Genomic DNA, 14887 nt, shown 5'->3' with positions numbered 1-14887 from the left:
AGGGCAGACACCACAATCCAGAACAAAGAAAAGTACAGCACAGGGACAGGTCCTTCGACACTCCAAGCCGTGGAGTCATGATGCCCTAACTTAAAAACATGCTTCTGCCCTTACCTGGTTTAGTCGCTTATCCTGGGCGGGATTCTTCCAGAACCTGGGCCGGACCGAAGAATCCCCGCGACCGGGCCACGCACCCCCCCCCCCCCCCCCACCAACGCCAGCACGCGATTCTTCGCAGAGCAGACAATCAGCGCCATTGGCGCCAGCGTGGTTGGCCAGCGCGGACGGCTCTACGCGGTCGGCCTGCCGATTCTCAGCCCGGGATGGGCCGTAGTGAAAATACTGAATCCCACCAGTGCCGTCCACATCTGCTCTCAGCCGGTGGAACTCAGCGTGCAGGGAGGAGAGGAGCTCATTTCTTCCACGCCAGCCCCTGTATTCCTGTGCCATGTTGCGTCGGGACCGCCGTGTTGAAAGAGGCCACTGAGCATGTGCGGATCCCGCGGGGCACAGTTCGCACCAGGATCGGCAGCTGGAGCGGCGTGAACCACTCCAGCGCTGGGCTGGCCACCTGTAGGGGCCAGAATTACTCCTGGCAGCGGCCCGTTCACGCCGCCGTAAAACACAACGGCGTTTACGACGTCGTGGACACTCTGCCGCGGGATGGGAGAATCCCGCCCCATGTATCCATCCAGATGCCTCTTCATAAATTCATAACATACAGGAGCAGAATTAGGCCATTTCGCCCATTATACAGGCTGGTTTAGCACAGGGCTAAATCGCTGGCTTTGAAAGCAGACCAAGGCAGGCCAGCAGCACGGTTCAATTCCCGTACCAGCCTCCCTGAACAGGCGCCGGAATGTGGCGACTAGGGGCTTTTCACAGTAACTTCAATACTTGTGACAATAAGCGATTTTTCATTTCATTTCATTTTCAATTAAAAATCTGTCTAACTCTTCCTTAAATTTACTCACTGTCCCTGCATCCACTGTCCACGGCACTCTGGAGTAGCAAATTCCACAGATTCACAACCCTTTAGAAGTAGTTTCTCCTCAAATCTGTTTGAAATTTGCTACCTCTTATTCTAAGATTATGACCTCTCGTTTTAGAATGCCCCACAAGAGGAACCATCTGCTCCACATCTACTTTATCCATATTTTTAGCATCTTGTACACCTCGATTTGATCTCCCCTCATTATTCTAAACTCTAGAGAGTATAGGCCTAAACTGTTCAATTTCTCCTCATACGACATCCCCCTCGTCTCTGGAATAAATCTTGTGAACCTCCTCTGAACTGCCTCCAATGCCACTACATCTTTCCTCAAATAAGGGGACCAAAATTATGCACAATACTCCAGGTGTGGTCATACCAATGTCTTGCATTGTTGCAACAACACTTCCTTACCTTTGGACTCAATTCCTTTTGCCATAAATGCCAACATTCCATTTGCTTTCCTTATTATCTGCTGCACCTACATGTTCATTTTCTGTGACTCATGCACAAGGACACCCAGATCTGTCTGCATTGGAGCACCCCAAAGTCTTTAACCATTTAGATAATAAGTTGCCTTTCCATTTTTTCGACCAAAATGCATGACCTCACACTTATCTATGTTAAACTCCATCTGCCACATTTTGGCCTATTCTCCTAACCTATCGATGTCCATATGTACGGTTCTTATTTCCTTATTAAAACTTACTGTCTCACCTATTTGGGCAGCACTGTAGCACAAGTGGATAGCACTGTGACTTCACAGCGCCAGGGTCCCAGGTTTGATTCCCTGCTGGGTCACTGTCTGTGCGGAGTCTGCGCGTTCTCCCTGTGTCTGCGTGGGTTTCCTCCGGGTGCTCCGGTTTTCTCCCACAGTCCAAAGATGTGCAGGTTAGGTGGATTGGCCATGCTAAATTGCTCTTAGTGTCGGAAAAGGTTAGGAGGGGTTATTGGGTTACGGGGATAGCGTGGAAGTGAGGGCTTAATGTGGGTCGGTGCAGACTTGATGGACCGAATGGCCTCCTTCTGTACTGTATATTCTATGTTTGTGTCATCTGCAAATTTGGCTTGAGAACCTTCTATCCCTGTTTCCGAATTGTTAATATAGATTGTAAATAGTTGGGGCCCAAGGACCAAACTCAGTGACACCCCACTAGTTACATCTTGCCATCCAGAAAAAGACCCATTTATCCTGACTCTCTGTCTCCTGTCCGTTAGCCAGTCTTCTATCTAAGCTAATAAATTACCCCAAATCCCATGTGATCTCTCCTTGTGGATTAACCTTCTGTGCAGCATCTTATCAAATGCCTTCCAGAAGTCCAGATTTACGACATCTACAAGTTCTAAATATACAGATGCTTGTTACATCTTCGAAGATTGGATTGTCTCAGTCTTTGTGAGAAGAAACTCGATGAGCTCCTCGCAGTTGTTGGATTTGAGGATGTAGGAGATGGGGAGATGCGAGCTCTTCAAAAGGAGCTAACTTGTTTGAGATATTAGAAACACCAGACACACTGTATATTTCACTAAAACCTGGTTTATTTAACTTTTTTTCCACACTAGCAAGACCTGAGAATGGGATGGAGCTTATTAACATCAGCAGAAATGCAATCAAATGAACATGTGGAATCTGGGATGTGATTATCAGCAAAATCCAATCATTGTAGTTTATTGTGGACTTGCTGGTGTCTTAGCAGAGTGGATGACTGAGTGAAACTCTTCCCACACACAGAGCAGGTGAACGGCCTCTCCCCAGTGTGGACCCGCTGGTGTGTCTGCAGGTGGGATGAATTAATGAAGCCCTTTCCACAATCGTAGCAAGTGAACGGCCTCTCCCCAGTGTGGACACACTGGTGTGTCAGCAGGTTGGATGCATTGATGAATCCCTTCCCACACTCGAAGCAGGTGAATGCCTTCACTCCAGTGTGGATTCGCTGGTGTGCAGTGAGATGACAGGCTTGCCTGAACCGAGTTCCGCAATGAGAGCTCCTGAACGGTCTCTCGTCAGTGTGAACACGTTGATGGCGCACCAGTTCCCATTGAACTTTTAAAGCACTTCCTGCAATCTGGACATTTAAAAGATCTCTCATCAGTGTGAACTAGCTGGTGTGACTGCAGATCAGACGACTGAGTAAACCCCTTCCCACACTCAGAACAGGTGAATGGCCTCTCCCCAGTGTGAGTGTGCTGGTGTGTGAGCAGGTGGGATGACCGAGTGAATCGCTTCCCACATTGGGAGCAGGTGAATAGCCTCTCAATCGTGTGAACTTGCTGGTGTACAATGAGGTGACATGCTTGTCTGAATCCAGCCCCACATGAACGCATGTGAACGGCCTCACGTCAGTGTGAACACTTTGATGGGTCATCAGGTTCCCAGAACTTTTGAAGCATTTACCACAGTCTGGGCATTTAAAAGGTCTCTCATCAGTGTGAACTTGCTCATGTTTCAGCAGGGTGGATGACTGAGTGAATCCCTTCCCACACTGGGAGCAGGTAAATGTTTTTTCTCCAGTTTGATTGCGCCGATGAGTTTAAGGCTCTGATGGGTAATTAAATCCTTTCCCGCAATCCTCACATTTCCATGGCTTTGCCCCAGTGTGACTGAGTTTATGTTCCGACAGGCCAGATGCTTGGCTGAAACTTTGTCGATAGTCCGAGTGAACAATACTTTTTCCTTCCATGCTCAAATTCCGATATTCAGGTTGCGATAAATTGGGTGACTGTCAGATCCTGATGTGATGTTTGGTTTGAGTTGGACGACTTCAAATCCTCCCCTTCTAACACCCTGTGAAATTGATTTAAAACTAAAGAGAGTGAGAGAGAACCGACAAAAACACAAAGGCAGGTTGTGAAAAGGAACTGACTGAATCAACTCAGTTTAAAATTCTCAGTTCTGGTAAGGGACATATGGACTCGAAACATTAAGCGTGTTTTTCGTTTCGCAGATGCTGTCGGATCTGCTGAGTTTATCTAGAGTTTTCTATTTTTATTTCAATTCTCATTGTTCTTTTCAAATCACTCCATGACATTGTTGTTCCCTATTTCATAGAACATAAAACATACAGTGCAGAAGGAGACCATTTGGCCCATCGAGTCTGCACCGACCCACTTAAGCCCTCACTTCCACCCTATCCCCGTAACCCAGTAACCCCTGAATTTCCTTCAAATTCCGCTCTTCTGATGTCCCATAAAAAAAGGAATATCCGTCAATCCAGGAATAAAAATTGAGAAGAGACAAACATTTCTCTTGGTTTATGTTTGCTGCGTTTAAATCCTCCCCTTCTAGTCCCCTGTAAAAGGCGTTTCCACAATCCATCATTGTCAGTCCAGGATAGAATTTCACAACATTCTCGCCGCGCACGCGTACGGCTGCTCATTGCCCTGGTGAAAGATGGCGGGCGCGCATGCGCCGACCTTCCCCCTGGCCCACATAAAGATGGCGGCCATTAACTGGGGCCTTGCAGGGGAAAGGTGGCACCAAAATTACTTCCTAACTTGATGCAAAATCAGGACTGGGAGGGTCTTACTATGGGTTGAACGTTTCCACTGTGAAATTACAAAGCCTTCCCACCCACTCTTCCCCCTCCATTACCTTCCCAAAACTTGCCGTTTCTCATCATTTGCGGAGACCTCATCACTATCTCTCCGCAGCTGCAGCACAGCTTCTGTGCATGCTCATTTCACAATTTCATGCTGCGCCTGCGCGTCGGTTCTCTGGCGAGGATTGGATTGGATTTGCTGATTGTCACGTGTACCGAGGTACAGTGAAAAGTATTTTTCTGCGAGCAGCTCAATAGATCATTAAGGATAGAGCACATTCTGCACAGTGACGAATGCTGGGTTGTTTCTGATTGAATTTCGATTGAAACACCACACCAAGTTATCCAATTTTTAGATCAATTGATATTTGAACCGAAGACCACAGTCCTTGAGCCATATTGTTTTACACAGTGTGGTAAATACAATAATAATAATAATCTTTAAAGTAGGCTTACATTAACATTTTAATGACGTAACTGTGAAAAGGTCCGAGTCGACACATTCTGGCGCCTGTTCGAGTATATGAAGGCAGAATTCAGAATGTCCAAATTACCGAACAGCACATTTTTCAGGACTTGTGGGAGGAAACCGGAGCACCCGGAGGAAACCCACGCAGACACGGGAAGAACATACAAACTCCGCACAGACAGTGCCCAAGCCGGGAATTGAACCTTGGACCCTGGAGCTGTGAAGCAACAGTGAGAGAAACAAGTCTTAAGTTGAACCAGAAAGTTAAGGTTGAAAGAACATGACAAGTGTTTGAAGTGGCTACCAGGAAGCGTCATGAAAATATGTGGGTCTAGCACTTATTTTGTTAAGATGTTTCATAGTGGAAAGATTAGGTTGGTACATATAAATCATGTTTTACCTTCAGAGGTTCACGAAGAGAAGGAAGTTGGGAAGAATCAAATGAGTCTGATGAGTTGGATAGTTGGAATACGAGTAGGGTACCTATAGTTATAGTTACTCCGGTACTATATGGAACATGCTGCCTGGGTAGGTGGTAGGAGCAGGTATGATAGCGGCATTTAAGGGGCATCCAGACAAATATATGAATAGGGTGGGAATGGAAGGATACAGACATCGTAAGTGCAAAAGGTTTTAGTTTAGGCAAGTACCATGGTCGGTGCAGACTTGGAGGGCCAAAGGGCCTGTTTTATTCTTTGTTCTACTTCTATCCCGGGTGTGATTAACAAAAGAAAGTTACATATGAACTCACTGGAGAGTCAGCAGTGGCGTGAACAAGGAGTTCCTTCCCCATACACATTTGAACCACGTCTTGCCAGTAAGAATGAACAGATTGTATTTTAAATCCTTGGAAATGTTGAAACTGGGGGCAGGTGGGAGAACTGAGGAAATCCCCGTTCCTGGGACACACCTAACTACACACACGTGAAGTATCTGAATGGTCTCTCCAGGTGTGGCTCTGCTACTGTATCAGTAAATGGTATGACAATGTGAATCCCTTTCCACTCTCAATGGTGATGATAATTTAATGCTGTTACTTTACTAATCGGGTTCCTACTCAAACATGACTTTTTGTCATGAGTTCCACATTCTCAACACTCTTCAGTTAAACTAAACAAATTATTGCAGATGATTGATATCTGCAAAAAAAAAAAAGAGAAACTGCTGGAATTTTCAGGCAGTCTGGTTTTATCTTGAAGCGTGAAACATCATTAACATTTCAAGACTGTGAACTTTCATTCAAACTGCATCGTGTCTGTGCACAACTCTGTCAAATGTTTTTCAATCCACAGAAGCTGTCAATAAATCTGCCCTCCACTTCACTGGAAGTGCGATGGACACAACTGCACAGAATTACAGAAATAAAATGGTCATTCCTATGGGACTGCTGGTGGCTGACATCGAACAGGCTTCCAACAAGAATTATCTCAATCATACGATCAGGGAAGAGAAATTAGGGAACATTCCCTGAACCTCATTCACACCAAAATTAACTGTGAGGAAACACTGGAAAGGATAGATTTGATGTTTGTTAAAAACAGAGGAGGCTAAGGGGAGATTTAATTGACATCGATAACTCATGAGGGCTCGAGTTAGAGTGGATGGAAAGGAACAGAAAGATCTATAACCAGGGACATAGATTCAGAGTGAAATAAATCCTCACATTTTTTTTTTAAATTTAGAGTATCCAAGTCACTTTTTCCAATCAAGGGGCAATTTAGTGCGGCCAATCCACCTATCCTGCACATCTTTTGGGTCGTGGGGGAAAAACCTATGCAAACACGGGGAGAATGTGCAAACTCCACATGGACAGTGACCCAGAGCCGGGATTGAACCTTGGCGCCGTGAGGCAGCAGTGCTAACCCACTGCGCCATTGTGCTGCCGAAATCCTCACATTTATATCGCTCTTTTCACCATCACCAGAATCCCAAAGTGCTTTTGAAGTTGATTCACTGTTTTAATATACGAAAAGCAGCAACTCCCACAAACAACATAACCATCTGATAATCTGTTGTGATGTTGATGGGGGGGATACATATTGAACAAGATAGGGGATTGTTGTTTGCTGAAATAGTGACATGGGACTTTTACAGATAATGAGGCAGACATTGCCTCGGTTTAATATCTTATCCAAAAGCCAACAGCTCTGACAGCGCAGTATTCTGCTGGACTCTCAGCCTAGATTGTGGTGCTGATTCCTGCATTTGGAGTTAAATTCATAATGTTCTCACTTAGAGGTGAGAGTGTTATCAACTGAAACATTAAGTTAGTGGAATTGATGGAAGGATTAGAGAATTGTGGAGATATCTATTTCACCCAAAGGGTGGAGGGATCTGAAACCCACGGCCTAAGTTGACGGTTGAAGCAGAAAACCCACTGAAGTAAAGAAAAGCATCTGAAGTGTTATAATTTACGGAACAACTGTGCAAGAGCTAGACTGTGGGATGAGAATGGATTGCTTGTTTTCTGCCAAAATGGGCATGATGGACCAAATAGCCTCTTTCTGGGCAATATACATCATTATGATCCCAGTAAGGACTGTCAATGATTAAAGAGAAATTCAAACACTCAACGATTTACTGAAAGAAATAACACCACAGGATTCCACGGTTCAAAACAAATACACTTCACGATGAAAGGAACAAGTAAAGCAAATACTACTAATTGAACATTGTCTCAGATGAAATTTTATACTTTATATCGAAAAGCATAATCACGAAAACCTGAAATGAAAATTCTCAATGGAACCTCCTACTTTCTCTGATTATTTCCCCAGAAAGGTTTTGGCTAATTATTGGGCTGTGTAATTTTCTTTTACTTCCTGAGACCAAACCAAAGTGCCACAGCTCTCAGGAATTCACAGTGTTCCTGCTATGCTCTGACGTATGAGCTTTCTTGAGAATTTCCCACTATGCTCCAGCGAAACGATCTTCCACCGCCTCTTAAGCACCTCACAATTGTGAACACTCCAGCTCAAGTGTGGGTCTCACTGTATAGTGACCCCACCTCAGAAATGTCTTTGAAGGGCAGCACGGTGGCACAGTGCTTAGCGCTGCTGTCTCACAGCATCGAGGTCCCAGGTTCGATCCCGTCCCTGGGTCACTGTCCATTTGGAGTTGCACATTCTCCCCGGGTTTGCGTGTGTTTCGCCCCCACAACCCAAATGTGCACTGATACAGTGCAGCTCTGATGAAAGTTCACAGACCTGAAATGTAAACCATATGGCTACAGGGATGGTGCAGACGGGAGGGATTCAGATTTCTGGATAACTGGGGCTCTTTCTGGGGAAGGTGGGACCTCTACAGACAGGATGGTCTACATCTGAACCTGAGGGGCACAAATATCCTTGGTGAGAGATTTGTTAGTGCTCTTTGGGGGGGGGGGGCGGGGGGTTTAAACTAATGCAGCAGGGGCATGGGAACCTGGATTGTAGTTTTAGGGTACGGGAGAATGAGAGTATAGAGGTCAGGAGCACAGATTTTACATCGCAGGAGGGGGCCAGTGTTCAGGTAGGTGGTTTGAAGTGTGTCTACTTCAATGCCAGGAGTATACGAAATAAGGTAGGGGAACTGGCAGCATGGGTTGGTACCTGGGACTTCGATGTTGTGGCCATTTCGGAGACATGGATAGAGCAGGGACAGGAATGGATGTTGCAGGTTCCGGGGTTTAGGTGTTTTAGTAAGCTCAGAGAAGGAGGCAAAAGAGGGGGAGGTGTGGCGCTGCTAGTCAAGAGCAGTATTACGGTGGCGGAGAGGATGCTAGATGGGGACTCATCTTCCGAGGTAGTATGGGCTGAGGTTAGAAACAGGAAAGGAGAGGTCACCCTGTTGGGAGTTTTCTATAGGCCTCCAAATAGTTCTAGGGATGTAGAGGAAAGGATGGCGAGGATGATCTTGGATAAGAGCGAAAGTAACAGGGTAGTTATTATGGGAGACTTTAACTTTCCAAATATTGACTGGAAAAGATATAGTTCGAGTACATTAGGTGGGTCGTTTTTTGTACAGTGTGTGCAGGAGGGTTTCCTGACACAATATGTTGACAGGCCAACAAGAGGCGAGGCCACGTTGGATTTGGTTTTGGGTAATGAACCAGGCCAGGTGTTGGATTTGGAGGTAGGAGAGCACTTTGGGGACAGTGACCACAATTCGGTGACGTTTACGTTAGTGATGGAAAGGGATAAGTATACACCGCAGGGCAAGAGTTATAGCTGGGGGAAGGGCAATTATGATGCCATTAGACGTGACTTGGGGGGGGGGGGGGGGTGATAGGTTGGAGAAGTAGGCTGCAAGTGTTGGGCACACTGGATAAGTGGAGCTTGTTCAAGGATCAGCTACTGCGTGTTCTTGATAAGTATGTACCGGTCAGGCAGGGAGGAAGGCGTAGAGCGAGGGAACCGTGGTTTACCAAAGAAGTGGAATCTCTTGTTAAGAGGAAGAAGGAGGCCGATGTGAAGATGAGGTGTGAAGTTTCAGTTGGGGCGATGGATAGTTACAAGGTAGCGAGGAAGGATCTAAAGAGAGAGCTAAGACGAGCAAGGAGGGGACATGAGAAGTATTTGGCAGGTAGGATCAAGGAAAACCCAAAAGCTTTCTATAGGTATGTCAAGAATAAGCGAATGACTAGGGTAAGAGTAGGACCAGTCAAGGACAGGGATGGGAAGTTGTGTGTGGAGTCTGAAGAGATAGGCGAGATACTAAATGAATATTTTTCGTCAGTATTCACTCAGGAAAAAGATAATGTTGTGGAGGAGAATGCTGAGCCCCAGGCTAATAGAATAGATGGCATTGAGGTACGTAGGGAAGAGGTGTTGGCAATTCTGGACAGGCTGAAAATAGATAACCCCGGGGCCTGATGGGATTTATCCTAGGATTCACTGGGAGGCCAGGGAAGAGATTGCTGGACCATTGGCTTTGATTTTTATGTCATCATTGGCTACAGGAATAGTGTCAGAGGACTGGAGGATAGCAAATGTGGTCCCTTTGTTCAAAAAGGGGAGCAGAGACAACCCCTGCAACTATAGACCGGTGAGCCTCACGTCTGTAGTGGGTAAAGTCTTGGAGGGGATTATAAGAGACAAGATTTATAATCATCTAGATAGGAATAATATGATCAGGGATAGTCAGCATGGCTTTGTGAAGGGTAGGTCATGCCTCACAAACCTTATTGAGTTCTTTGAGAAGGTGACTGAACAGGTAGACGAGGGTAGAGCAGTTGATGTGGTGTACATCGATTTCAGTAAAGCATTTGATAAGGTTCCCCACGGTAGGCTATTGCAGAAAATACGGAGGCTGGGGATTGAGGGTGATTTAGAGATGTGGATCAGAAATTGGCTAGCTGAAAGAAGACAGAGGGTGGTGGTTGATGGGAAATGTTCAGAATGGAGTTCAGTTACAAGTGGTGTACCACAAGAATCTGTTCTGGGGCCGTTGCTGTTTGTCATTTTTATCAATGACCTAGAGGAAGGCGCAGAAGGGTGGGTGAGTAAATTTGCAGACGACACTAAAGTCGGTGGTGTTGTCGACAGTGTGCAAGGATGTAGCAGGTTACAGAGGGACATAGATAAGCTGCAGAGCTGGGCTGAGAGGTGGCAAATGGAGTTTAATGTAGAGAAGTGTGAGGTGATTCACTTTGGAAGGAATAACAGGAATGCGGAATATTTGGCTAATGGTAAAGTTCTTGGAAGTGTGGATGGAGCAGAGGGATCTAGGTGTCCATGTACATAGATCCCTGAAAGTTGCCACCCAGGTTGATAGGGTTGTGAAGAAGGCCTATGGAGTGTTGGCCTTTATTGGTAGAGGGATTGAGTTCCGGAGTCAGGAGGTCATGTTGCAGCTGTACAAAACTGTGGTACGGCCGCATTTGGAGTATTGCGTACAGTTCTGTTCACCGCAATATAGGAAGGACGTGGAGGCTTTGGAGCGGGTGCAGAGGAGATTTACCAGGATGTTGCCTGGTATGGAGGGAAAATCTTATGAGGAAAGGCTGATGGACTTGAGGTTGTTTTCGTTGGAGAGAAGAAGGTTAAGAGGAGACATAATAGAGGCATACAAAATGATCAGGGGGTTAGATAGGGTGGACAGTGAGAGCCTTCTCCCGTGGATGGAAATGGCTGGCACGAGGGGACATAAACTGAGGGGTAATAGATATAGGACAGAGGTCAGAGGTAGGTTCTTTACGCAAAGAGTGGTGAGGCCGTGGAATGCCCTACCTGCAACAGTAGTGAACTCGCCAACATTGAGGGCATTTAAAAGTTTATTGGATAAGCATATGGATGATAATGGCATAGTGTAGGTTAGATGGCTTTTGTTTCGGTGTAACATCGTGGGCCGAAGGGCCTGTACTGCGCTGTATCGTTCTATGTTCTATGTATCTTTCCACAAACACTGCCAGATCTACTGTGTAGTTTTGCCATGTTCTGCTTCTACTTCAGATATCCAGCATCTGCAGGATTTTGCATTTCAGCAACCGAAGGCTGTGGGAAATTGAAACTTGTAACATAAATTTTTTTTTGCAGTCAAAGCAAAAATATACGATCTAAATATTTGATGAAGAAAAACAAAACACCTGTTCTTTTTACCTGCTAGCGAAGGAAATCTGCCACCTTTACCTGGTCTGGCTTAATAATAATCTTTATACATGTGACTCCAGACCCACAGCAATGTGGTTGACTCTTAACTGTCCCCCAAGGGCAATTAGGAATTGGCAATAAATGCTGGCACAGCCGGCGACACCCATATCCCATGAACAAATAAGACCCGAGACAGTTCACATCTAATTGTGGGATTTTATTTTGCTGTTAATTGCACACAAGACAGACCCATGCTGGAGGGTTCGTGCACCTTTTTCTTGCAGTATTAATTGATTTATAATTGTGTATAGTATCTCTCGGGTTCCAAGCGTAATCGGATCACATAACCTTATATTCCATAGCGACACATCGCCCTCCAATGCCGGAAGAATTACCCAGCTTTCAGAGCAAATCAGAATGTGCCCTATCCACCCTTGACAAGAGGTCTGCGCAGACGCATTTGCAGATTGGAAATGGTACATGCGCAGTGTGGACTCCGGCAGCCGCATGCGCAGTGTGGGTGCTGCCGCCGCCGGAAGGAGATCATTTGGATTCCGCGATTCGAGAGAAACAGCCGCTTGTGGCCGGGTAATGGAGGTGGCGGAGTGGGTGCTGAGGCTTCATAAACACCCAGTGCAGGACTCAAAACCATAATAAGAACTGATCGGTCCCGCGTTCGCACCAAACGGGGCCGCGGCAGCTGCTGCCGAAAGGCCCGAAACCATGTCCACCAAATTTAATAATGTGCAGCAGGGCGCATGCGCGGTTCTCCCTGTCCTGTCAGCAGGAGGAGAGAATGTTGTGCATTTCTCTCCTGGACTGACAGGGATCGATTCTGCAAACTCCTTTTACAGGGGGTTGGGATGGCTGGATTTACACACAGCAAACTCAAACCAAGAGAAATGTTTGCCTCTTCTCAATGTTTATATTTGGACTGACAGTGATTGATTGTGGAAACTCCTTTTACAGGGGGTTCACAGAGTAGAATAGAATCATAGACCACCTGCAGTGCAAAGAGACCATTCGGCACACCGAATATACACCAACCCTTTGAAAGAGCACCCTACCTAGGCCCATTCCCCCACCTGATCCCCATATCTGTCCCCATAATGGGAGGATTTACGCACAGCAAACTTGAACCATAACATCTCTTCTCAATTTTTATTCCTGGACTGACAGTGATGACTTTTGCTTTACAGGACGTTGGAAGAGCAGAATTTGAAGGTGGAAAAGTCAAACCAAATATCAGACCAAAATGTGACAGTCACTCCATTCATCAGAACATAAATGTAAGTGTGTCTTTCTTGGATAGTCAAGTCTTAGAGGTAATAAAGGAATGTGTGTGAGCATCAGAAACATGAGACAAGACTAAGTTGGGTGATGTGAACAAGATAGAAACTCATTCTAGGCTGTGGCAGTGATATATGGTCGGAAACCGAGCTGTGGTTTCTGAAGAGTCATCTTCCTCCACAGATGCTGCCAGACCTGGTGAGTTTATCCAGCATTTTTTGTTTGTATTTCAGATTTCCACAGTATTTACTTTATTTCAGTGAAATATTTTTCCATGGTATGTGAATAGTCTGGTTGAGCCTCGCACTGTTGTCAGGGATGGGGATGGAGTCAATGCTCCGGGTGTGGAACTTGTAGCAGGGACTGAAGACCATGATTTCAAACTTCTCAATATTTAATTGAAGGAAATTTCTGTTCATCCAGTACAGGATGTCAGTCAGATCAGGACAGTGTACGACTTGGATTGGAACTTGGAGGTGATGTGGTTCACATACACCTGCTTTCCTGATTCTTCTCCGTGGTGAAGGTGCAATGAAAATCGCTTATTGTCTCAAGTAGGATTCAAATGAAATTCCTGTGAAAAGCCCCAAGTCGCCACATTCTGGCACCTGTTTGGAGGCTGGTACAGGAATTGAACCGTGCTGCTGGCCTTGTTCTGCATTACAAGCCAGCTGTTTAGCCCACTGTGCTAAACCAGCCCCAACTGGGGTTGAGGGTCTGGGAGATTCTGTCAAAGCTCTGGCTGAGTTTTAGATACACACAGTCCATTACCTTCACCCATTCTGCTCCCAGCTCTCTCCTCCGAAAGAGGCCAGTGTTTTATCTACGCTCAGACCAGTTGACAGGTTCCCTCTCCTGAAGGACATTAATGAACCAGTTGGGTTTTTATGACAATCCAGTAGTTTTTATGGTCACTTTTCCCCAGTGCCGGCCCCACAAATGACCAGATTCATTCAGCTCAATTTCACAAGCTGCCTTTGTGTTTTTGTGGGTTCTCTCTCACTCCCTATTTTCTGTTTTGAAACAATTTCACAGGATATGAGAACAGGAGGATTTTCAGTGGGGAAACTGAAACCATTCATCACATCAGAATCTGACAGATGCCCAATTGATCATAACGTGAATTTGAAGATGGAAGGAAAAAACACTGTTCACATTGTGGAGAAATCGTGGGAATGTGGAGACTGTGGGAAGGGATTCATTTACCCATCTGCACTGGAAACCCATCGACGCTCTCACACTGGAGAGAGGCCGTTCATCTGCTCCGAGTGTGAAAAAGGATTCACTGATTCATCTACCCTGCTGACACACCAGCAAATTCACACTGACAAGACATCATTTAAATGTCCAGACTGCGGGAAGTGCTTCAAAAGTTCCAGGAATCTGATGCTGCATCAACGTGTTCACACTGACGAGAGACCATTCAGATGCCCTTACTGTGGGACTGGGTTCAGGCGATCATCACAACTGACTGTACACCGGCGAATTCACACTGGGGAGAGGCCGTTCACCTGCTCCGAATGTGGGAAGGGATTCACTCAGTCGTCTGATCTGCTGAGACACCAGCGGGTTCACACTGGGGAGAAACCATTTAAATGCCCAGTCTGCAGGAAGTGTTATAAAAGTTCTGAGGATCTAATGTACCATCAGCGCGTTCACACTGACGAGAGACCATTCAGCTGCTCTCACTGTACGACTAGATTCAGGCAATCGTTTGAGCTCACAGCACACCAGCGAATTCACACTGGGGAGAGGCCGTTCACCTGCTCCGATTGTGGAAAGAGATTCACTCAGTCATCCAACCTACTGAGACACCACCGAGTTCACAAGTAACGACAGTGATTGAATTTTGTTGTTACATCCAGGATTCAATAATGTTGATTGGGGTCTGTTTCTGCTGATGTTGTTAAACTCCAGCCCAGTTAACAGCCAAGTTACTATTCTAGATAAATGTTAAATAAATCAACTTTGTTTTTTTAAAATATATATATTTTATTGAAATTTTTTTCCAAACAACAATTTTTTCCCT

The 14887-nt window shown here is 45.7% G+C and overlaps 1 protein-coding gene and 1 long non-coding RNA gene across 4 annotated transcripts in view; one reads left to right on the top strand and one right to left on the bottom strand.

The window, feature by feature from the left end:
- Positions 1-14819, top strand: part of LOC140418347 (uncharacterized) — an 86101-nt gene extending 71282 nt beyond the window's left edge. For 2 of the 3 annotated variants that reach the window (XM_072501818.1, XM_072501816.1), the window contains 2 exons: positions 12768-12857; positions 13894-14819. In XM_072501818.1, the coding sequence (XP_072357919.1) occupies positions 12768-12855 (88 nt within the window). In that variant the 3' untranslated portion in view covers positions 12856-12857; positions 13894-14819. The remainder of the gene's footprint in view (positions 1-12767; positions 12858-13893) is intronic. The other variant, XM_072501817.1, reaches the window with a different exon arrangement.
- On the bottom strand, positions 3221-4677 carry LOC140422640 (uncharacterized). The gene is made up of 2 exons (XR_011947531.1): positions 4584-4677; positions 3221-3776 (listed from the first exon to the last, which is right to left on the bottom strand). It is a non-coding gene; the product is annotated as an uncharacterized lncRNA (long non-coding RNA).
- Positions 14820-14887: the final 68 nt, after the last annotated feature.

Source organism: Scyliorhinus torazame, chromosome 5 (assembly GCF_047496885.1).
Source record: "Scyliorhinus torazame isolate Kashiwa2021f chromosome 5, sScyTor2.1, whole genome shotgun sequence".
Classification (NCBI taxonomy): Eukaryota; Metazoa; Chordata; class Chondrichthyes; order Carcharhiniformes; family Scyliorhinidae; genus Scyliorhinus; species Scyliorhinus torazame.
This window is presented reverse-complemented; position numbering and strand designations above follow the sequence as displayed.